This window comes from Carya illinoinensis, chromosome 1, assembly GCF_018687715.1.
Source record: "Carya illinoinensis cultivar Pawnee chromosome 1, C.illinoinensisPawnee_v1, whole genome shotgun sequence".
In the NCBI taxonomy this organism is placed as follows: Eukaryota; Viridiplantae; Streptophyta; class Magnoliopsida; order Fagales; family Juglandaceae; genus Carya; species Carya illinoinensis.
The window spans coordinates 15,594,141-15,618,972 of record NC_056752.1 but is presented as its reverse complement, the minus strand read 5'-3'; the positions used below and the strand labels follow the sequence as shown (position 1 = coordinate 15,618,972).

Here is a 24,832-nt window from a genome sequence, read left to right as displayed (position 1 = left end):
TTCATATTTTCAAACAAAACTCTTATTCATAACTACTTTTTTTTATTTTTATGGGTACTTCGAGGTTGAATTCTAGTAAATGAATTTCACTATAAATTTATATTAATATTTAGAATTTTTCAATGCTAAGTTTATTGTTCACTTTTTTATAATGAATAGTAACCTTGATAAACGCACCAAGTGCAGTACTTTCAAAATCACAGTATAGAATATCTAAATTATGTTAGAGAAGTTTTATTTGAACACTTAACAAGATCTTAGTCACACATGGTGAATAGTATTAGACACTTAGCACCATGAGAAACATTTGATAGATTTGAAGGAATCAAGGTATGCCAAACCAAAGAGGATTTACACTCTAGTAAAATCCTATATAGTTGGAATCCAACTAAGAACCCAAAAACATGGTTGAAACCGAAATTCTAAACAGTTTTATCCAAACCCTAAAGTTGACCTCCAAAACCTAACTGAATTGATTTCTAGCATTGTATTTAATAACTTGATTAAATCACTTCCATATGCTATTAATCCTTTAATTTATGTTATGACATCATTATCCAATCTTTTAAGTCTTAGATATTTGATTGGGCTAAGAAAAATTGGATTTGGGTTTGATAGCAACCCAAACCCTCTTAAAACCCGAAATTGAGACACATTTGGTTTAGGCCCATGAATTTGGCCACCTTAACATCGCATCTTAGCTAAGTAATTGCATCCCCACATGGTTGATCAGATTTGCTCAAGAAGGCAGAGAGGATACTTGAAGTGAAAGGCTATAAGGCCACCTCACTCTTTCCATTCTACACAATACTAAGAGGATATATCTTGGGCTGAATTTTGTATATTGAACTGGGTTAGAAAGACCAACTCTCAAGCTTCCTTTCAACCTTATCATCTTCCCTCACTTGATCAAGAAGCCCTCCAACCCATTTTACAAGCAACTCATCCCTTCTTTCCACTTTATTTTGAAAGAATACAAAAAACACTCTCGAGCAACTTTTCTAAGTTCCTTTTCACGCCTGATTCGAAGCTTTTGTGAGTGGTTTCTCACAAAGTTTCATTCATACAAGTTGTTCCTTTTTTAGTTTAATTTACGTGGATACCTCATTTTGTCGATTTGAAGATTATTTGATTGGTCAAAAGTTGTTTAAACCCCAAAAATGTCATTATGGGCGATAAACTAGAGTGTTAAATGTTGGAGTTTTTTACCAAACTAATGAATAGATATTGGTCCGAACCTTTTTTAGAGTATTGCTAACATGTGTATATGATTATTAGTTGATGATTTTTTGCATAATTAATTTTTTTATTAAAGATTTTCTTATATCTAGAAACTTAGAAACTAGAAGAGGAAAAACAGTTTCTATTTTAAGAAAGTTTAAATTTGTGATTTAAACTTATTCTAATGGCTTTGATATTTTTATTTAAGTATCATAAGCCTCTTATATATATATTAGAATATTATTTTGAGGATATTTGATATTAGTTTCAAATATATGAGTTTTTATGCAAGGAGATATTCGGATAGTCAAGGAATTGATGTTATTAGCTAAATCCATGTTTTGGTTGATTTTTAGCCATGTGATCTTGAGTTTAAAACTTGGATATATTTTAGGACACCTTTTTAAACCATGTGATGTTTTGATTTGAAGATCACATCGTTTTAAGTTATGGATCAAAAGGTTAATCAAAACTAGTTTAGAAACAAAAATATGTTTTTGAATTTAGAAAGAAACTGAAAATTCCAAGTATTGTTTTAGTGATTTTGATGACTTTTGTTCATGATTAAAAACATGATTATTCTTAGGAATATATTATGAGTATATTAGAAGAAACTTTTTGGTTTAATCATAAGTTTTGAAATTTGGAAGAATTACAACAAAAATAAGAAGAATAGCCTATGTAAGTTTTAGCTCCTATGGGGTTTTCATGATTGTGTTTAGTTTTAAGATTTTCTGAGTTGATATTTAAGTTTAGGACCAAATTTACATAAGCTATGTAAATTTTGATGATTTTGGAATTAGGATACAAAATCCTTAAATTATGGGTAAAATGGTCAAGTTTTAAAAGTAGAGGGTTTAATGGTCATTTTACTCTAAATTAGTATTTTTTTTCATGTTTCTTATTATTAGTGATTAAGTTTAACCTTTAGAATCACTATTTATAGTTGCGCGTGATCGCGCTTGAGTTTTGCATAAATCCACAAAAGCCAAGATAAGTTAGCTTTTAATTTACTATTAATTTACTGTGTATGTATGATGAGTAAAGGAATTACAGTTTATGTATATATGTTATCATATATGTCATGTCATGCCACGTCATTACTTATTCATCTGTTACATAAAATTTATTATGTCACGAATTATTCATTTGTTACACAATATATTTAGTCACATATTGCTATACATTGCAAGTATGTCATGTTATGTATGACATCTGTTACATGTATGTCATGTCATGTAATGTTCACTGTTACAAGTATGCCATGTTACAAAATTTTGTCTGTTATATGTTATGTCATATTATAAAATATTTTATGTTATGTCATGCTACGAAATATTTCTATCTCAAGTACATCATGTTCTTCAAATTACACACAAGTCATGTTATGCTACATTTTTTGTCCTTTCATATTCATGTCAAGTTTCGTCTCAAATACAATTTGTGTATTTTGATAACAGTCATGTCAAGTTATTCACGTGAATCATGACCCTAAATACTAGGATGGGATAATATCTTAGTGAAACTTCTTTGTTCATGCTGGAATGTCTAAATAGGTGTGAAATTCTCTAGGTTGAAGAAATATGGTCAACAAGTTGCGAATGGGGCCTAAGTAGCTAGTCACTAGAACACGCTAGGCACTAACGCTGATTGAGCTATATTCAGTTCGCGTGTGTTGACAACAATTGTGGGGCAAACAATCGTGAGGTCACAACAATTGTAGTGTATACACGATATGAAACACAACAATTGTGACGTGAAATACTTGGAGCCACAACAATTGTGGAGCACATGTTAACACACATATTCTCTCTTAATAACCAAACTTACATAGAAATTTGAAGTTTCTCCCCACATCGACCATAGAAGACATGATTGTGACGCCCCTAAATCCCTCGTACGGACACAGGGAAATCGAGACGTCCGGATGATGACAACACGGGTCACCACCCTATCGCCAAGTGTGTGCATATGCAACAAGTGTGCAAAAGAAAACACGCAGCGGATAAACAAAGTCATATAACTAAGTATCAAAATTTTTCTTTGTTTAATACAAAGCCGTTCAAAATATACATAATAAAATATTACAAGCTACAAATATTGTTTCAAAACCATCTACAAGGCATAAACTCCAACTCAATACTCCGGCGGAGTCGCTTCCTCGGGCTCAGCCTCCTCCTCCTCCTCGATCTCTGCACCAAAATCTACGGTACTAAAAATGGTACCGCAGGTAAGTAAAGATCCAAACGCCATAAGATAAAAATATATTAAACTCAACAATATGCATGAAAGAATGCAAATGTACGTGTCCCATAAAAACCACATTTTTCCACACACGTCAAAATCTCATTTGGCCCAAAAACATAACTTTTAAAACCAGTCCTTGTCATTATCCCAGATAATGGCCCAAAACAAGAAACCACCATTTTTCCAAAAAATGGATCACAAAGCCTCAACGTAACCTTGCCATTTTTCCAAAAAATGACCCGTATCCGAAATCCATAAAACCGATCCAATTATTGCATGCACCATGATCTCCCCTAGGGATCATCCGCACACTCTGGCTCCTATGCCACACCGCAGGTAACGTCTACGCGTGTGACATCTAAACGAGCGATGTCCAGTACTCGCGCCTAACGCGCCCCTAGACTAGGCCATCCTCTAGTCCCCGCCACTCTAGGGACCACGGAGTCGACACGATAGCGTTACCATATCGTGCGATCCAGTCGTCGCCCAACGACAATCTAGGGGATGTCACTCAGTATTATCCACTCCCAAGTGACCAGAGGAGCTCCACCGAGATAATACCTCATCCCAGCTTGGGGTCGTGATACACACGCACCCGAAAATCCATTTACACGAATAAAACCGAATTTTCTCAATTTAAATAAAATACACGTGAATGCACCATGTAATGCATACCTCAAGGCACAAATAACCAACCAATCACAAAACAACAAAACCAAGCAACTTCGTCCTCAATCCATCTGACCCCCAAACTCTTCGGACTCAGTCCGGAATCAACCAACCAGTCAAATAATTTATTGTGAGAGCAAAAATATATTTAAATCTAAAATGAAGCTTGAAAAATACTTACAGCGCTATAAGGTATTTTTCGAAAGCTCATGATGTTGCAAACGGCAGAGAAAAAACAACGTAACAGTATATTTTACACTGTGGCCGTGGGTAGTAAATTACCCACTTTCGAACGGGGATAAACCAAGACACGAAATTGATAGGAATGGCCTAGAGATGTTTATGAAACTAAAAAAAATGAGTTTTGGCCATGCGTGGCGGTGGAAATGGCGGTGGAAGTGCAAAAAGGGGCTAAACGGAGTTGAACTCGTGGGAGCTGCTCTGGCGACGGATCGGGACCGGAAATGGGTGAGTTAGGACGGCAAGAGGTAGGGGATGAAGTGGTGAAGAGGTGGAGCGACGGAGCCGGAAACGGCAAAAAGCCATGCGGCTTAGATGGGCTATAGGGGGTTAACGGCGGCACGGATGGGGCTAATTTTTGGTGGGTTGGTACACCGGCTGGAGGGGAGTTGATCGGTGGGGGCGGTGCCGGCCACGTCACCGGCGAGCAGCGGATCTGGGCTACACAACCGGACAAAGTTAGTGATGAGAGGGAGAGAGCAGGTCGCGCTCGGGGAGAGAAGGGAAAAGAAGAAGAAGAAAAAGAAATAAAGAAGAAAAGAAGAAAATGAAAAAGAAAAAAGAAAAAAGAAAAAAAGAAAAATAAAAAATAAAAGAAATGAGGTCCAATCCTCACCTCCAGAGTCCAAAAACTAACTTGAGGAAAACGATTTTAAAAACCATAAAACGACTAAAATAAATTAAACACCACATCAAATAAAATAAAACCAATTAAAATATAATAATTTAAAATAAAAGAGCTAATATATTAATTAAATTAAAAACTCATTCAGTGAAAATACACGTAAAAACGAGATGTCACATCCTCCCCCCTTAAAAGAAAATTTCGTCCTCGAAATTTATGAGATCAAACATCAACCCTCAAAAGATACAAGATACAACTCCGAACATATCTAAGAGATATATATCATCAACAACTCCTAACAAATTCCAATAGTTATTATTTTCACACCATAAATTGTTAATATCAACGACGTCTCTGCTTTACCTTCCGAACTTTCATCATATTCCAACTTTGGTACCCTAATAGCCACTTCCAAAGTTAACCATCAATAAACAAAATTTGCACGACCAAAAGATTAATCTCCCATTAAAACTCCAAATCACTACTAATTCCTCAAAATCAATACAAAATTTGAATATCTAAGTATCTCCAAAAATAATGCTTTCGCGCGCACTCTGATAACTCACCAAAATACATAAAGGTTATATCCTCAAAAATTAACATCATCAAGCACAAGCTCAATCCACACCTAATCACAAGAAAACCTTTACCACATTTCTATAGAAAATAATATACCTCCAAAGCCACAAATCTCCACTCATTCCTCAGTTGGTCATCGCTGCCCTAATCAAAAATCAACATTCCGTAAAAATACACCCATTGATTGATGACAGAAATCAATACTAATCAACCTCCAGGCCCCAAATTGAAAACACATAACATCATCCCAAAATACACATGTCTCTTCTAAAGATAAGGAACACATCCTTCCCGGCCAACCAACGAGAGCGCCTATAACCTCTATCCGATATCCCACACTTCAAGCTCATTACCTATATTTTGAATAACATCTAAAATCTTACAATAACTAACTCACTATAAACTACCATTGACTTCACCTAGACATAATCGAAACGCTCTTGGTGACTCACCCACCTACTTGTACTTTCAAAAACTCTAGTTTTAGTACAACTAATTCCTTCGATAGCACTTCACAAATAACTCTCAAGACAGGCCATACTGTTTAATTCTTCAATCCATCAAAAACTATTAAACAATACTCATGGATCCTAATGCTTTATTACTTCATACATATGATTATGCTACCCACTGTTGGTGCATAAGTTTCAACTTCCAAGATTACCACACATGGTGACCTAACAATCTCTTTTCAAATTAATTAACAATATCCCTAATTCTCCTAACAGGATACTTGATCTCCAAAGAAAAGTATAGCCTCACAAATTTAAATTTCTATGACTTCAAGTCGCAATTAGTTCTCAAGATAAACACAACAGTTGTTTCAAACCATCATCCCAAAGGGTAATCCGCTTCGACTGCACATTCCGTTCAACTTACCAAACAACTCAAAGCCAAAAATCTCTTGAATTTAATATTATCACACAAATTCATCTTCAACTCCTACCAAGCCAAAAATAGATGAGACTAGGACCAGCACTCCTCGAAATCCATACGCATGTACTATTACTACTCATCGATCTCATGCACTCTTAGCCAACACCAAAAATCATTCAAACGTATAAGTGATCCATTATCACATTTCCATCATCTGGACTTATATCCTCAACTCAATAAGAATCATTCCTGAATCTACTCAACTTATATCCTTAAATCAGCAACCAGTCATTGCTTAAAGTTTGGTACTGAGAATGGCCTTAAACCTGCTAAGAATCCATTCCCAAAAGTCTATAGATCATATAGCCTCAAATTCAATCGTGTTCAATACCAACACAAAATCTACTATTTCCAACACCCTGATGGACCTATATCTTTCGAATCGATAAAATCATTTCCTAAAATCTGCTACTACAACCTCGAGTTAACAATAATTATTTTCTAAACTAGCTCGATATCTTCAATCCTCAAAAAAATACACGAACTAGATCATTACCTCCAATCCTCAAAGAAATCTACTCTAGAAAAATTTTCATATCAATAACTCAACTCTAATCAACCTCATTTTAATGGTTACAAACTAATCACTCACTAGAGTAATCAAGCTACAGCACTAAGTCTGTAAAACTAAGAACTCAATTCTTATTATAAATCAGTCCTTCAACTCTGCAATTCTAAAACCTTAAATCAAATAAGAATTATCTTCCGGAACTTCTAAGATCAAGGAACTTACATCCCATAATAGAAAAATCGACTCCCAAATCTTTCAAATTCTAAAACATTAATGGATAATAAATCATTTTCTGAAATTCTCAAGATTGATGGCTTTAATCCAAAACATTCACCTTAAAAGCTTGTAAAATCTAAAGCCTCAATTGCCACCAAATTACCCATCCGAATCAACGAAATCTAAAACTTGAAATTTAATTATTTCCCCCAAAACTTGTCGAACCTAACACCTTAATTACCATAAACTTATTTTCCTAAAATCTATAAGGCCCCAAACCTTAAATAAAATTCCCTTAAACATATCTTTAAAGTTCGTTGAACCTACACTCTCCTATACTATAGCCTCATTACATAAATTCTACAAAACCTTGACCTCAATCATCTTAAGCGACTTAAAGCTAATTCCTCTCCTCATTGCTACGTGAGTTCCCACCTTACAAAGATTGCCTACATCATGACATTCCCTTCAGACCTCAACATCATACAAGCAAACCACATCGCTAAAAAATTCAAGCCTACTATACTAAATGTTCATACCTAATAGTAGTATCCTCGATTATACCGCCTTCCTACCATAGCGTAACCCTTACCCCAATTTCAACTCCAAACAAAACAAGTCAAAACAAATAAAACAAATAACACAACACACTTCCAAATCCAATAAGATCAAACCAAACCAAACCAAAACAAGAAAACAAAAAGAAACCAACATGCAATAACATAACTAAATAAATACAAACAAGTTAAATCAAATAAAACAAATCAGATAGCAACTTTACTTAAAATAAATTTTAAAACACAACTTTAAAAACATTCTGATACTACACCTACGGGACATGTGGTTTTACCCAGAGCCAAACCGCTCTGATACCACCTGTGACGCCCCCAAATCCCTCGTACGAACACGGGGAAATCGAGACGTCCGGATGATGACAACACGGGTCACCATCCTATCGCCAAGTGCCAAGTGTGCAAAAAAAAACACGAAGCGGATAAAGAAAATCATATAACTAAGTACCAGAATTTTTTTTTTGTTTAATACAAAGCCGTTCAAAACATACATAATAAAATATTACAAATTACAAATATTGTTTCAAAACCATCTACAAGGCATAAACTCCAACTCAATACTCCGGCGGAGCCGCCTCCTCGGGTTCAGCCTCCTCCTCCTCCTCAATCTCTGCACCAAAATCTACGGTACCAAAAATGGTGCCGCAAGTAAGTAAAGATCCAAACGCCACAAGATAAAAACATATTAAACTCAACAATATGCATGAAAGAATACAAATGCACGTGTCCCATAAAAAACACATTTTTCCAGGCACGCCAAAATCCCATTTGGCCCAAAAACATAATCTTTAAAACCAGTCATCGCCATTATCCCAGATAATGGCCCAAAACAAGAAACCACCATTTTCCCAGAAAATGGATCACAAAGCCTCAACGTAACCTTGCCATTTTTTCAGAAAATGGCCCGTATCCGAAATCCATAAAACCGATCCAATTATTGCATGCACCATGATCTCCCCTAGGGATCATCCGCACACTCTGGCTCCTGTGCCACACCGCAGGTAACGTCTACGTGTGTGACACCTAAACGAGCGATGTCCAGTACTCGCGCCCAGCGCGTCCTTGGACCAGGCCATCCTCTAGTCCCTGCCACTCTAGGGACCACGGAGTCGACACGACAGCGTTACCGTATCCTATGATCCGGTCGTCGCCCAGCAACAACCCAGGGGATGTCACTCAGTATTATCCACTCCCGAGTGACCAGAGGAGCTCCACCGAGATAATACCTCATCCCAACTTGGGGTCGTAATACACACGCACCCGAAAATCCATTTACACGAATAAAACCGGATTTTCTCAATTTAAATAAAATGCACCATGTAATGCACGCCTTAAGGCACAAATAACCAACCAATTACAAAACAACAAAACCAAGCAACTCCGTCCTCAATCCATCTGACCTTCGAACTCCTCGGACTCAGTCCAGAATCAACCAACCAGTCAAATAATTTATTGTGAGAGCAAAAATATATTTAAATCTAAAATGAAGTTTGGAAAATACTTACAACGCTATAAGGTATTTTTCGAAAGCTCATGACGTTGCAAACGGCGGAGAAAAAGCAATGTAACAGTGTATTTTACACTCTGGCCGTGGGTAGTAAATTACCCACTTTCGAACGGGGACAAACCAAGACACGAAATTGATAGGGAATGGCCTAAAAATGTTTATGAAGCTAAAGGAAGTGAATTTTGGCCGTGGGTGGCGGTGGAAGTGCAAAAAGGGACTGAATGGAGTTGAGTTCGTGGGAGCTGCTCCGGCAACGGATCGGGGCCGGAAATAGGTGGGTTAGGACAGCAAGAGGTAGGGAATGAAGTGGTGAAGAGGTGGTGGCCGGAGGTGGAGCGACGGCGCCAGAAACGGCAAAAAGCCGTGCGGCTTAGATGGGCTATAGGGGGTTAACGGCGGCACGGATGGGGCTGGTTTTTGGTGGGGTGGTGCGCCGGCCGAAGGGGAGCTGACCGGTGGGGGCGGTGCCGACCACATCGCCAGCGAGCGGCGGGTCTGGGCTGCACAACCGGACGGCGTTAGTGATGAGAGGGAGAGAGCAAGTCGCGCGCGGGGAGAGAAGGGAAAAGAAGAAGAAGAAAAAGAAAGAAAGAAGAAAAGAAGAAAAGGAAAAAGAAAAAAGGAAAAAGAGAAAAAGAAAAAGAAAAAGAGAAAAAAAAATGAGGTCCAATCCTCACCTCCGGAATCCAAAAATTAACCCGACGAAAACGATTTTAAAAACCATAAAATGACTAAAATAAATTAAACACCATATCAAATAAAATAAAACCAATTAAAATACAATAATTTAAAATAAAAGAGCTAATATATTAATTAAATTAAAAACTCCTTTAGTGAAAATACACGTAAAAACGGGATGTCACAATGATTTTCTTATGAATAGCTTATTTGAGATTCTAAGCATATGTTTATTGAAAATCTATGATCACAAAGTCTACATGCTCAAATCACATGTTATCATGATCCTGTTGATGTTTGATATCATGCAAGATCTAGAACTGCCATGTATTTGTAAATAAGATCTTAATATCTTTTGCCCTGGTAGATGTAAACCGTTAGGCTAAGAGAGGCTGGTATATTGAGCAACACCGAATGATCCAGTGGGATTGAGAATACGCTTGGCAAAACCTAGCAACTAAGTTGTTGGCCGGGGGGGGGGGGGGGGGGGGGGGGGGGGGGGGGGGGGAAGATGGTGGTGTGTCTACTTCATCCCTAATTACATGCTGGTATGATATTTGTATGAGGTCGTGTCTAAAATCATGTTTATGAGTTCACGGGTTGTATGAAAATAGCAAGGTGGTTACAAGTTGGAAGTCAAGGGTAGGCTAATTAAGGGTAATTATAGCTTTTTAAATAATGGTGCATGAGATTAGAGATTCAAATTATATTACTTAAGCTTTGACTAGGTTATTGTTACTTAGAGTTGCAAGGTAAGCATTATGATCACGCCCTTCATTATAACACATGTTTTCCAAGTTATGCAAGTATAAATGATCATCACTTTACAGAATGCATCAATTCAAAATGAAATCATGAGCGTGTTTAATAAACAAAAAGCTCATTGCTCATGTCATGGTTTTTAAATATTATCAAGTGTAATGCCTACTTACCGATAGCACCTTTTACGTACCCTATAATTATAAAGGTATGTGAATATGAATGGATTTGATTGTCTGAATGATGTTATGATTGACAGATGATTGATAGTGAATAAAAGATGATTGATAGTGAACATACTACAGTACCAAAGATTAAGGGGAAGATGGCAAAGCCTAGAGTTGCTCATTAGCATTACAACTAATGACAACCATCTCTTTTAAAGGTTTAAGAGGCCTACGATTGGGATCATTATCGTCGGGATCGCTAAACCTAACGCATGGGGATAATTGTGTGTGATAAGAGATATGAATGCCATGTCAAATATGATATGATGGGTTGATTGTGAATAAATGATTGAGGAATGTTTACGTTTATGTCTTGTTTATGATGATTTTAAAAGAGAGCCAATGTTATGTATATTATTCTTACTATTTGAAGTATTACTTATTGACTATTTGACACGTTACGTATTGCCTGTGAAATTCGAAGTACTTTGTTGTGTTCCGAATTGAACTTCATTCATAATTGCGTATGAATAATAATAATAATTCAAAAATACTATTTAACAACAATCAAGCATTAATCAAAAAGTGTAAGACAGATATGTTGAACACTAACATAGCATATGAAATAACAGCTTATTCAATTTGTACAGATATTTGTTTTAGCATTATAACATTAAACAGAAGTTTGATGCAAACTTGTTCCATGTCGAGCAAAAATAAAATCAACCATAGAAACATAAATGGTGTAAAAAAAAAAAAAGCGCAAAACCACTCAATCTTGGTTAGTTGTGCATCAAAGTTGATTTCCCTAACCCGTCTTGCTCTTGTGATATACAATCTATTACGGATCTGTATTACTGCACTTTACACTGGGAAATCCCAAGAATTTCCCTTCAGTTAGGCTGACCACTCAATAATTAAAATCCAATAGTCCTAATATGTTTACATAAACCCTGATCAAGATCACGAAAACAGATTATATCAAAGGCATTGTACAACAGTTTTTTTTTAGTCAAGGTTACAAGCATCATAAAGCAAAATACAAGAGCTACAGTGCCATAATGAGGTAAAATTGGAAGCTCACCAGGCCTCAAGCTTCAACATTTGATCGTGTGGGGAATTCAAGGCCCTGAAGTGCAGGAATGTTGTCAAAATCATCTTTTGAGTACAGGGGTAATAGCCATAGTGCCTTCTTTGTGCCAAAAACCTATAAGAGAGAATTAACCACACATAATAAAGCGAGACAGACAGAGTTCCAAAGGTAGTATGAATTACACAGGCCACAAAATTTCTCATTGATTGAGAGACGCTCCCATAGAGTTTATTTCCTCTTTTCTTTGACATTTCTTAGAATTGCATCTCCATCGTAATTGAGGATTTTTCTGTTCTATATATCCAGGACTTAAAACTTCAATTACCCTATTTTACCTAACCTAGAGAGAGCAAGTCTATAGCAAAAATGTTCATGTATCATGAAGCTAAAACTATTGACCTGTGTAATAGTATTTAGACTGCAAAATATCGAGTGCAGCATAAATGAACACCATTAAACATAAGCAATACCATAACAGACATAATGTTTCATTAGATTAACCGTTCAAAACATTTAACTCATATTGCGAAGAGATACTTGGTTCTGCATTGAATGAGCACAAAACAAAAACGATCATACAACTATGGTACATGCTCACTTTATGTGGAAAACACCCATGGATATAAATCAAGAGAACTGGTGCAGCGCTATAAAAAAATATGTGAGACTTGCAAAATTCTCTTACAGACTTACTGAAATGACTCGAACTGAAACAAAACTCACGATGTTGTTCTTGGTTGTTCCCTAATTGAATCCCATGATTTACAGCTTTCCACACAACAAGTCCACAACATGCTCTGCATGCCCACCCCTCACCAATCTTCTTGATATCCCGCACTAAGCCATACATCAATGCTAAACCTCAATCCACCAAGCTTCTCTTCTTAAAGTGGATTATGATCTCAACAAAAGGTGTTTTTTTTTGTCAGTTTACCATCCCAAAGTATTTCTACCAAGTATCATGATTTTTATGTCTGGAAAAATATCAAACACCTAAGGAGTCTTTTTTCTCTTTAAACCTCTCTGTATTCTATCATCTAATATTTTTCCCAAAGTTTTGAGAATAATATATATATATATAGACAACGGGAAAAACTAATCTTAATTTGAAAGAAAAAAATTCTGAAATCCATGTAGGCATTCAAATCGAAACAGCACACTTGAGTACTTATAGCCATAAAACATGATTTTAAGGTGTAATGTTTGTACAACTATTGAGCTGCTCTGTAAAAACAAAATCTGGAATTTGTTTTGTTCAGATGAGCTTCAAATGCACTTTGAATGAAATCAATACAAAATATGTCTGACTCAGATAAAACTTTGAACATACTTCTAACGCCACAATCTTTCTTAAGTTTTGAATGTCATGTTCGAAAATGATATTGAACGGCCTTTCAAACAGGATCAATCTCTTCCATCATCTTCAGCCAAGCGTTTGCACAAGCTTGGAACATTGATCTCAAATAATGCTTTTGAAATGATCTACTGAATGCATTTCAAGCGAAACACTATGATTTTCATCCCAGGTCCACTGTTGTAATGATGGTGGTAGCGTTTGAATGGCAATGAACGGTTTTGTAAACATCTTTTTAAAGCTTAAGCATTCAACATTCTCTCACAATAACATCTCGTCAACTATAACCTCCTAAATATGAAGTAGTTCTATTTTTCTAAGCCTACTTATCAACCTAAGATGTATTAAAATAATTCAGGTCAGTCAACATCATTGTGAATACATGCTATTTGTCTTCAATAGTCAAATGACACGACTCACTTGACTTGGACATAGACATGACTGATTTGTGTGTGTTTGTCTACATAATTTACCATAACAACCATGAATTTAACAAATCTTTTCCTATAACAGTTTCATTGCAAAATCACAATAAACTGACAATAATGAAAAATGTAAAACACAAACCTCACTCTCGTTCATTGAATGTCAAACTACATAACACCATAAACTTACTAACCAATGTAGCAGCTCATTTAGTTTCTTTAGCATGTAATACCCATCTACCAATACTTACACCACCTCATGAACATGTAGAGATTATGAATTAAATAAAGTTCAAAAAATTATTCTCTTCGACTTTGTCATGAATTTCTTTTACTCATCAAAAATAAAACCTTTGTTGCAAATTCTCAAAGGGATGGGTCGTGAAGAAAATGCAAAATGAAAGTACAAGGTTGATAAGAATACTCTTCCCAAATCTCTCTTATATCTCATAATACCACACAATCTACCCTCCCCCTTTATGTAAAAATGAAACTCTCCCAGTTGTCAAAAGAATATGGTATCAACTAAATAAGCAAAGATAATTCATGAAAGGAAAGATAAGTAAGAGGTTTCATATATGATACAAAAGCCAACATATTTATGCAGCAGCAATATAGTCAATGCAATAACAAAAATATGATTCCAACAAACTTGGCATGACCTTTATTAGACAGTGATTTTGTTCGGGTACTTGGCTGGTTGGGTTTTTGTTTTTTGGTCTGGGATTTTTTTGGTACCTGTGTTTCTTTGAACTCTCTACGGTGACCTTGGGATTGTTATCCGGTATTCCTCCGCCATAAGTGAAGTTTTTAATACAATTTGGGTCAGGTCATTCATGGATAGGTGACCTTCGTCCATTTTCAAAATAAAAAAAAAAAATGTTACAATAACCCAGTCATCTCTTCTAAATTTTGATCACACTAACGTGATAGACCTGGCCAGAGGCCTCAAGGATTTTCATCCACCACCTTGTGGCAACCCATCACATTTAAAGTTACCAAAATTTATAATGTGCCCATCTGGCTCTAATCACATAGGTCAACATTTTGAAACCCATTCCTTAAATCAGCAAACATTGGTCAGTTGGAGCAGCAGACACAGACCTAGAGCACTTAGTATTGCATAAAGACATTATAAGGCAAATACATCTAAGTTCCAGACAAATAATATTCTACCACAAATCACAGTGCTGAAAAATATCGTATGGCAGAAGATTAAGCTACTGTTTGGCCACATGAAATTCTCATCTCAAACATAAAATTCTCATCTTATCATTACAACTTTTTCAAATCTCCATACAAAATATAATAAACAATTCAACTTTTTTTTAACTTTTTCAAATCCCAATACAACAATAATATTAAAATATAATATTTTAATATTTAATCTTAAAACTCAAAATTCTCATCTGAAAAATCTCAGTGGCCAAGCAAAACCAGGGTAACCAAAAGCAGAAGACTAAGGGTAACCATAAGTCACACTAAACTTGATAATAGGTGACTAAAAATCAGTAAAAGAAGTCAGTATAAACGACATATCTGAATGTTTTATCAAACCCTAGAACTCCCCCTTGACCTAACTCTCCTTTGGTAAATCCCAAAGATGTAAAAAAATCAAACTGAATGTCATGGATTCTTCAATGGTAGGGCTATTTTCTGAAAGAGACTGAAGTAGAACAACTCACGTGAAGTAAGTGAAACAAAATGTAATGACCCCATCCAATATTATTAGGGATTGAATAAGGATAGTTTTATTGGGCCTAAATTAAGTTAAATGAGCTATTTTGGATAGGCCACTAGCCCAAATTTATCATGGTGGATTATGAATCTTTATTGGGCTCAATAATTAGGTTAAAGCCCAGTTAATATTTATGGACCAAGTAGGCCCTAATTAATTGGTGATAGGCCTAACTATCATTTTCAAAAGCTCAAAAGTATTTATTGGACAAGTTGGGTCTTATTTTGGACTCAAGACCAGGCCCATTGAAGTTTATCAGGTAGTTGGCCCATAAAAATGCACAAGCGCAAGAGAAAAACCCCCAAAGGCCCAAGCCCATTTACTCAACATCCAGACTTGTACATAAACTCCATGCACGTTGGCTTCTCCCTCCTCTTTCATTAGGGTTTCCAGCAGCACATATATATATGTCTATATATATATATATACAAAAATTTTATATGCAGTCATTTTTACATATTATTTGTACACTCTACTAATATGATTGGCTGCATTACTTCTTTTTAATATAAAATAACTACTTTGGCCAATAATATCAGTGAAGTGCAGAGAGAGTACGCAAAAGTAACTAAACGTAGCATACCTCATATAGTTAGACTCACACACACACGTTAGAATACACCTCACCCACAACAGCCTCTTCCCCAAACTAGCGTTGCTGCACAGCATGTACTCCTCCCATGCAACACCCTCACGGCCTCCCGTTAGCGTCCTGCCACACAGACAGCAGCCTTCAAGAAGACTCATGTTGTTGCACCGTGAAGTCCAGCAAGCTGCTCATCTCACATGCAAACCAGAAAGCCACGTGCCCCTACACCAAACGGTTGCTCCATCAACAGTTGCTGCATAGCCAGTTGCAAGCCACCCTCCGTGAAACATAACCAGGAACCACCTCAAACAGCCCTGTTTTAGCCACCTCAAAACAGAGGAATCACTTTCTCCCACAGTGACCGTGAACCAGCCAGCCTCTACGTTGCACGAGCAACTGCCACCATCTCTTGTGTTGCACCACACCCACATGACCGTAAACCACCAAAACCAGTTTGTATTTACATTGTCCACAACCACCAGCTCCATGGTGATTTCCCTTGCCACTAACCTTAATTTGCCTTTGCTTCATTTGGATGTCATCCTCCATGGTGATTGACTTGAGAAAGTGTATATGGAGCATCCAACTGAGTTTGTTGTTTATGGGGAGTATAGAGGTAGAGTATGTAGGTTAAACAAGGCTTTGTGTGGCCTAAAACAATCACCCAAAGCATGAATTATATTGCAATTACAATTCGCATAACCAGTTTCATACCAAAGACTTGAGCAAACTTCATACTCCCTGGGTATTGAGGATTCTAAGTAGGTGAAGTTCATTCTCCAAAGATGTCAGACAGACCATTCAGTCTTTTATTCACATTCCGATGCAAGGTTACACTTGTCTCATAGTAACACCTTGTCGACGGCCTGTGCAACCCCGGGCTTAGTCGGGACTTTGTTCTCGAACAACCAGTACCAATAAAAAAATTATTTGTCTCATAGTATTTCTGGATTATATCATAATACTGAAAGTGGCTCTAGAAGATCTACCAGTTTGAAACGAGTCCCACATAACCAACTCCATACCAAAGACTTGGGGCAAACTTCAATACTTCATGGGTATTGAAGATTCTCGGTCTCTAAAGCATATGAATTTATATCCAAGGAAATATGTTCTTGCTTTATTTTAAGAAACAGGTCCGTTAGGTACTCAACCTATTGATAGTCCTATGAATACAAAAACTTATAAAAAATGAAAAGGGAATTGTTTGAATATCTAAGTAGATATTGTCACTTTGTTGTGAAGTTGAATTATCTTGTTATCACCAAGCCAGAAATCTCATATGCAATTTGTGTTATTAGCTACTTCTTGGGCACTACTATTGGGAAAATATAACATATCATTCAGTATCTGACAATATCTGCTCCTCCTGGGATACTATACAAAACAAATCAACAACAAAGGGTAGTGAGCGCATTACTAATGCAGATTAAGTAGGTTATTCTTAAGATAAACTCTGTTACAGGATATTGTACGTTCTTAGGCAATAACTCGGTCACATGAAAAAGCAAAAACAAACAGCAGGAACTAAAACAGAAGCAAAGTACAAGGCAATGACTCATGATACTAGTGTATTGACATAGTTGCAAAACGTTTTTCAAGAGATCGGGTTTTAGCTACTACTCCAATTCCATTAGGATTAAGTTATAAGATAGTTCATGTGGTTTGCCTTTTGGATATTTTAGTCCTACACTCGAACTTTGAACATTTTTTACTCCTTTTGGTTAGAATTTGGTCCCTCTGTCACAATCTCATTTGGACACTGTTAGAAACATTACAACATAGCTTTTTAGTGCATATCATTTCAAAAGTCATGTGTAAAAATAGTAAGAAAAGCAAAAATATAACTAAAACTTCATGTATAATTCATTTATAAAAGAAAAAATAAAAAGAAGGAAAATCAATTAGAAAAATAGGGCAGAAGACAAATATAATAAGCAAATTAAGAGAAGAAAAAATATAAAACCTTAAAATCCAAATATTTTTTTTATAAGTAGGAAGATATTTATTAGTAAGTAATGGCACAACCCAAGTACACAGTATTATACATGTGAGAAACCTAACTAGTAGAAGAAAAAGATTTTAAAAAATCATGTAAACTAATACCATTAAATTTTATAGATAGTCTTTTTTTTCTGGGCGATTATTCAGTTCGTAAGAGAAGATTGTGGATAAAGAAAAATATTCTAGAAAATCATGTGAACTAAGGCCATTAAATATAACAAGAACCCAAGGGGTGGTCATGCAACCAACCCTTAGCTTTGCAGCCACTTGATTCTACTAGGATGGCCATGTATGGACTCTCCACGGTTTTATGATTTTTTATCTGTAATATTTTTTGCCCTTTTTAAATTTTTCAAGTAAAAAATTATTTTTTCCTCTCTTTACAAATTTTGCTTTTTTAAAAATGATTTTGTTCTTTTGTACTATGTTTAAGTTTTCTATTTTATTTTTTTTTTATAGGATTGTAAACTTATTTACCCCTCAATGCCACATTTATAGCACTCATTCCTAAGAAGATTGGGGCCTCGGAGGTAAAGGATTACCGGCCCATTAGCCTGGTGAATGGGATATATAAGATTATTTCTAAGGTGCTTGCCAATCGCTTAGGAAAGGTTTTGGGAAGGATTATTACAAAACCCCAAAATGCTTTTGTTAAAGATAGGCAAATTCTGGATTCAATCCTCATTGCTAATGAACGCCTAAACAGTAGGCTAAAATATATTATCTAGCCAGCTGGAAATCCTATACAAGTTATAGATATGGAGAAGGCGCATGATCATGTTAATTGGGAGTTCTTACTCTTTGTGCTTGGGAGGTGCGGTTTTGGGGAGAAATGGTGTTCGTGGATTAGATGGTGTATTTCAACAGTGAGGTTTTCAGTATTGGTAAATGGCAGCCCAAATGGTTTCTTTAACAGCTCTCGAGGACTAAGACAAGGAAATCCTTTGTCCCCATTCCTATTTGTTCTTGTTATGGAGGCACTTAGTAAAATGATTCTAGCCTTGGTGAACAGTGTTTTATCAAGGGATTCTAGGTGGGTAATCCTAAAGAGACACCATTAACCTATCTCATTTATTGTTTGCAGATGATACACTGAATTTTTGTGAGATAGAACAAAACCAAATTTGAACATTGAGGGCATTATTACATTTTTTTTTTTTTTGAAGTGGCATCCTGGTTAAAAGTGAACTTTCATAAATCAGAAATGGTGCAAGTGGGCAATGTTCATAACATCTAGCAGCTAGCTAGTATCCTTGGATGTAGGGTTCCGTCTCTTCCCATGAATTACCTTGGTCTTCCTTTGGGGGCAGCTACAAGATCTATATCGATTTGGGATACAGTGGTGGAGAAGATTGAACACAGATTAGTAGGTTGGAAGAGATATATCTCTCGAAAGGTGGTAGGATCGCCCGTATCAAAAGTACTCTTTCTCATCTACCAACATATTTTTTTATTTGTATTCCCAATTCCAACAAGTGTGGCGAACCGTATTGAGAAGTTGTATCGTGATTTTCTTAAGCATGGGATAGGAGAAGAATTCAAGTATCATCTAGTCAAGTGGGATAAGGTATGTTCTCCAGTCTCGTCAGGTGGGTTGGGTATTAGAAATTTGAGGATTTTCAATCAAGCCTTGCTTGGGAAGTGATTGTGGAGATATAATATGGAACCAGAAGCCCTATGGAAGTCAGTGATTGATCGCAAATATGTAGGCATGTGTGTGTGTGTGTTTGTTTTTTTTTTTTTGGGGGGGGGGGGGGGGGGGGGGGGGGGGGGGGGGGTGCACTAGGGAGGTTCACAAGGTTTATGGAGTGGGAATTTGGAAACACATTCAAAGAGGGTGGGGGATCTTTAATCGACATACTAGACTGGTGTTGGGTGATGGATCTAGAATAAAATTTTGAACTGATCTATGGTGTGGAAATCAAACCCTAAAGGATTCATTCCCATCAGTTTTTAGGATTGCAGGCGAGACAGATGCCCCAATGGCTAATTGCATGGAGTTATCTAGGGACCTAGTCCATTCGAATGTGAATTTCGCTAGAGTCGTCCAAGATTGGGGAGTTGGCGGCATTGAGGAGTTCTTTGGTCTTCTATACACCATGATGCCGAGAACCCACGGAGCAGATAAGATGTGGTGGGTACCCACCAGTAAAGATACATTCTCGGTCCGTTCTATTTATAAGTTGTTTACACAACCACAGAATACACAATTCCAATGGAGAAAGATATGGAGAAACAAGGCACCTCCCAAAACGGCATTTTTTGTGTTGACAACAGCATTAGGTAAGATCTTGACGACGGATAATCTACAGAGACATAAGGTGATCATATTAGATTGGTGCTATATGCGTAGGAAAAATGGTGAAATTGTGGATCATTTACTGTTGGATTGTGAGATGGCTGGAACGTTGAGGAAAATGGTCCCAATTTGTATTATGTGGTGCCTATGGAAGGAGTGAAATGAACGGACATTTGAAGACAAGGAGCACTCACTAAAAGAACTTAGATTATTTTTTGTTAGCACTCTTTTTCTTTAGGCCACAGCTGTAGATTGTCGTGGCCTTGATTTTCATGATTTTCTTGTTTCTATTACTTCTAGCTAAATAGGTGTGACCTTTTGTCTATCATCTTGTGTACTTAGGTTATGCCTATTCATATCAATATAATCATTTACTTATTAAAAAAAATATTATTTACCTTCTCTGTTTTCTTTTTCTTTTCACCATTATTCTTTTGGAGAAACCTAACATTTTGAATTCGTAATACATTTTCTTCCAAATGTGACCTAGCATTGTTTTAATTATTGTTATAACTATTATTATTGTAGAACTGCAGAAATTTACTATCACAGAATACAAGTCCCCAGTAAGCCTTTCAAAATCATCAATCACAAGTTATTCTAAATCAATTTTTGTGTCCACACAAAGTTAAGAAAGAAGAGATTTGTCTCACCTGCTCAAAATTCCTCTTCTTGCCCACATCGTATCTCCACCTAACTGCCTTTTTCTTCTCATAAACCTGATACATTATTTTGAGATGATTTTATATGATATTTAACCAAGGCCCCAACCATCAAGAGCAAACAGCCTTGTTTGCATTAGGTGTAAAAATTTTGAAATTATAAAAATAAAAAGTATTATATTTTGAAGTCATTGAGACAATGATAGCCCATTCATTTTCCGCAAACTTTGGTCACCTATACTCTTCTAAAAGTAGTCCTTTTTGGTGGAACAGAAGAATAATTGCACATTTCTTAGCTGTTATAGGTTAAAATAACTGACACACCTTATTTTTATACATTCCAAAGAAATATATATGCAGGTCAGAGTGAAATGTCAAAGACTATTGTAGGTATCACAGCACAAGGGTAAACTCACTTGATCAAAATCTAAAATCAAAGTAAAAAGAAAATGTTTATTACCTCTACTGATGTGGTATTGCTTGACACAAGAGACGCATGCATAATTACGAAACAAAGTAGACTCAGTGCAAAGGCCAAATTTAGAACTGCATCAAGATTCAAGGCACACAATCTGTAAGGAACATGAAAACAATGAGAAAGCAGAACCAATGCATGGAGATGAAAAGAGGAAAATGAAGAATTTAGGCAGAACACTTACCAAAAGCCAAAAAAGTTATTGCAAGACTGCCAGGAGAGCTGGAATGATTCTTGGATTCAGTAAAGAATTTAACAAAACTAGGCAGCAAAACTAAGGTATCCAATGTCGTCTCCAGGAAAGTATATAACTGTCAAGGGAAAAGATAAGAAAAGAAAAAATTTTAAGCCAAGAAAAAAGAAGCCAGTCATCCTCAGTAACAACCTCCCCCCCCCCCCCCCCCCTGCCGCAGGGAAAAAATGCGAGAGAGAGAGAGAGAGAGAGAGAGAGAGAGAGAGAGAACAAAGACAACATCAGCAGCACAACCTCCTCTCCTTTTTCTTGTTTTGGGTAACCTTTTATATATATTAAGGAGGTATAGACTCCTAGTTACGAGAATTTACAAAAGTCCCAGGTGCCAGTCCCTAAACTGAAAGAAAAATAATATGAAGCACCCCTTTTTTATAAGTAATATGAAACAGCCGTCATGTGCTGGGTTTTAAGAACCAATCATCCGGGTCCTAGTTCATTTTCTTTTTCTTTTTTCAGGCTTTTCCATCCTCCAAGTCAAAGTTGAATAGAATAACTTAAGGCATATTTACTACTTTGGGACTCACATAACAGTCTTGACTATCAAAGAACATGAATTTACCAAGAAAAGAAGAAAAAACTTGTAGTTGCAGGCTCCAACACAATTCACCACCCAAACACAATGGTGATCCATCTTTAGAACACATCTTTGGCCTGCACAACAGATTTAAAAAAAAAATTACAAAAATTGGATATACCAATAAAACACATTATGGGATTTCTGACATTTTCCTGTAAACTGAATGCAAACAAAAGCCTGCAGCAACATTATAAACCAGTGAATGGTCTGTAAAATTAGATTAATAATATGAAAATTCTTTCAGACAAGATTTGTGGATGATAAAGAACAAATGTACAGAATCATTTGCGATGATTAAGCAAGTCACAACATTCTTGAAGAGTTATTATTTTTTAATTGGAATAACTTTCACTTTACAACATGCTGCTGATTTCAATAAGAACCATGTTGCATAGCAACTACACACACAAAAGTACAAGGGAAAAATACATCACAGTTCAAACAGGGAACAGGCATCAGATGTGTGGTTCCAAACCCTTTGAAACAGAAATAAAAAAGAAAAGAAAAGAATTCTATTCGTCAAGAAGCATTAGCTTCAGGGACATCGACTGAGCAGATGAGCAAAATATTTCAGAAAATAGCAGGAAAAGAAAGTCACACTGTTGATGCAGTTCAAAGAAAGAAATGTCTTCTTTTTTATCACTTCCTTATGTCCAGGATGAAGAAAATTTTACTCTTTAAGAGATGGCAGAAAACTTATGTGGCTTAAGAACATGTTAAGAAGCGTAGATCTTTTGAAAGAGATCTGAAAGACGCAGAGATGAAGGAATTTGAAAACCCCATCTATTTTCTAGATATAAAAAGGTGTAAGACAGAAGACTTATCAGCAAGCGCCGGAGAATAGAATATTTCAGCCCAAAAAGAAAAAGGAACAAAACATGGTAAGATACAAGCAATATAGAAACCAGTGAGCAACATTAGCAAGCAGGTTGGCTTACAAATGGAGCAATGATGGCAACGTGGTGGCTTGCCATTTTGGCATCGACTACAATAGCCTGTCTGTTTCCTTTCGAGTCCATCCGAGGAAGACCATGTAGAAGCTAAAGCCTCCGGCACGACATTATCAGACATTTGCATAGAACTACCAGCCTCCAAATTCTCCTCTTCTGCTAGAGGTCTCCAATTTTCAGGGACAGATCCCGGGTCTCTAAAGACTACCATACAGTAACTCCATGATAACAGCATAAGCTAAAAAAAGGGATGAAGTTTAATTAGAACATGATATGACTGTTTTGGAATCGATAAAGCTTGATACTAAAGCATTTTTACCTATCAAGAAATTAAAGCTCGATAGTTCAGCTTCGATTTCCTCATAACCCAAATTTTGACTTTCTCGGAACCCAAATTCTAGTTATCTCAGAATCGCATTCAATCAAACAAACGAAATGAAAACGTAATCGACAGCGGGATAGATATCAAGCGAGTTACAGACATATTACCAGAAAATGGAACAGTATGAGAATGGAGAAGGCCAGGAACGAGTGGACCCCACCACGAAGCAACTGGGGGCCCCAGGTGAGCACTACAACGGCGTAGTACGAGACGGCAATAATTCCGGCGACCAGGAGGATCATGAAGTAGCCAAGGACTTTGAGGCCCGAGCAAAACTTGAATACGTTTATGTCCATTCCGGGATTGGAAAGTGGGCCTATCCCGATTTGGGAGATGACTGAGACAGGTCTTCTGGTTCGGACTGGGAATAGGCGTTTCCAGATATTCGGAGCCAGGTTTAAATGTGTTCTCCGACACGCGATTGGAATAGGAACTTGTTCGGTTCGTACTTGATTCGGGGGACGATGTTAACAGAACGGTTTGGACGTCCGAGAAAGCAAGGCACAACCAGTTCGGTAGTCCGCTTCGGAGATCGAAAGTTATGCGAGTCGGATAATCAACGGCCACCAGGTCGGACTCGGATTGGGTACCTTTAGATATTTTATTTAAAAATATTTTATTTCATCTTATTTTACCTCGTTATTATAATTTTTTAAATTTGTATATAAAATATAATAAAAAATTTAATTTTTTTAAATTAAAAATAATATTCTAAAAATATTTTATTTAATTTTTTACTTTCATCTTAACTCATTATCTAAACAGCACTCAATCTTAAGAGAGATTTCATTTTTCTTCCCGTAACTTTCATTTCTACTTTTAAAAAAGAATAATACCTGCTTTCATCTATCAATATTTAAATTTTTCTAAAAAAAATAAAGAATAATTTAAGGATGTTACATTTTACATTACAAAATGAAAACAATATGATCGTATAATATGTAGTATTACTCTTGTTTTAATATATTGATAAAAAAAATATTATTTAGGATCATTTTAACTATCATTTCTCAACATATCTTGATATGGCATCAAATAGATGATAGATTAGTGAAACATATAATTTTCTTTAAAAAGAGTAAAGAATAATTTAAAGATGTCATA

General features: G+C 36.3%; 1 protein-coding gene across 5 annotated transcripts; it reads right to left on the bottom strand.

Annotated features, from left to right (window-relative positions):
- Positions 1–3,403: 3,403 nt before the first annotated feature.
- LOC122311799 (probable protein S-acyltransferase 12) lies at positions 3,404–24,310 on the bottom strand. Of its 5 annotated transcripts, none has more exons than XM_043126515.1 (8): positions 23,836–24,310; positions 23,335–23,584; positions 22,379–22,470; positions 21,751–21,877; positions 21,552–21,637; positions 21,083–21,148; positions 12,012–12,134; positions 3,404–3,433 (listed from the first exon to the last, which is right to left on the bottom strand). In XM_043126515.1, the coding sequence occupies exons 1-7, from the start codon at positions 24,022–24,024 to the stop codon at positions 12,018–12,020; spliced, it is 927 nt and encodes a 308-aa protein (XP_042982449.1). In that variant the 5' UTR covers positions 24,025–24,310; the 3' UTR covers positions 3,404–3,433; positions 12,012–12,017. The 5 variants fall into 5 exon arrangements, with proteins under 5 accessions (XP_042982449.1, XP_042982431.1, XP_042982424.1 ...); XM_043126497.1 differs by lacking the exon at positions 3,404–3,433 and adding an exon at positions 8,379–8,438; XM_043126490.1 differs by lacking the exon at positions 3,404–3,433 and adding an exon at positions 11,527–11,880.
- Positions 24,311–24,832: the final 522 nt, after the last annotated feature.

Bases quoted from the DNA above. Each gene is read 5' to 3' on its own strand.
- LOC122311799 (XM_043126515.1), bottom strand. From the start codon at position 24,024: ATGGACATAAACGTATTCAAGTTTTGCTCGGGCCTCAAAGTCCTTGGC. The intron at 22,471-23,334 runs GTAAGCCAACCT...TCTGTTGTGCAG, and splicing joins TTGCCATCATTGCTCCATTT to GCCAAAGATGTGTTCTAAAG. The intron at 21,878-22,378 runs GTAAATTCATGT...TTCCCTTGACAG, and splicing joins AGTTTTTTCTTCTTTTCTTG to TTATATACTTTCCTGGAGAC.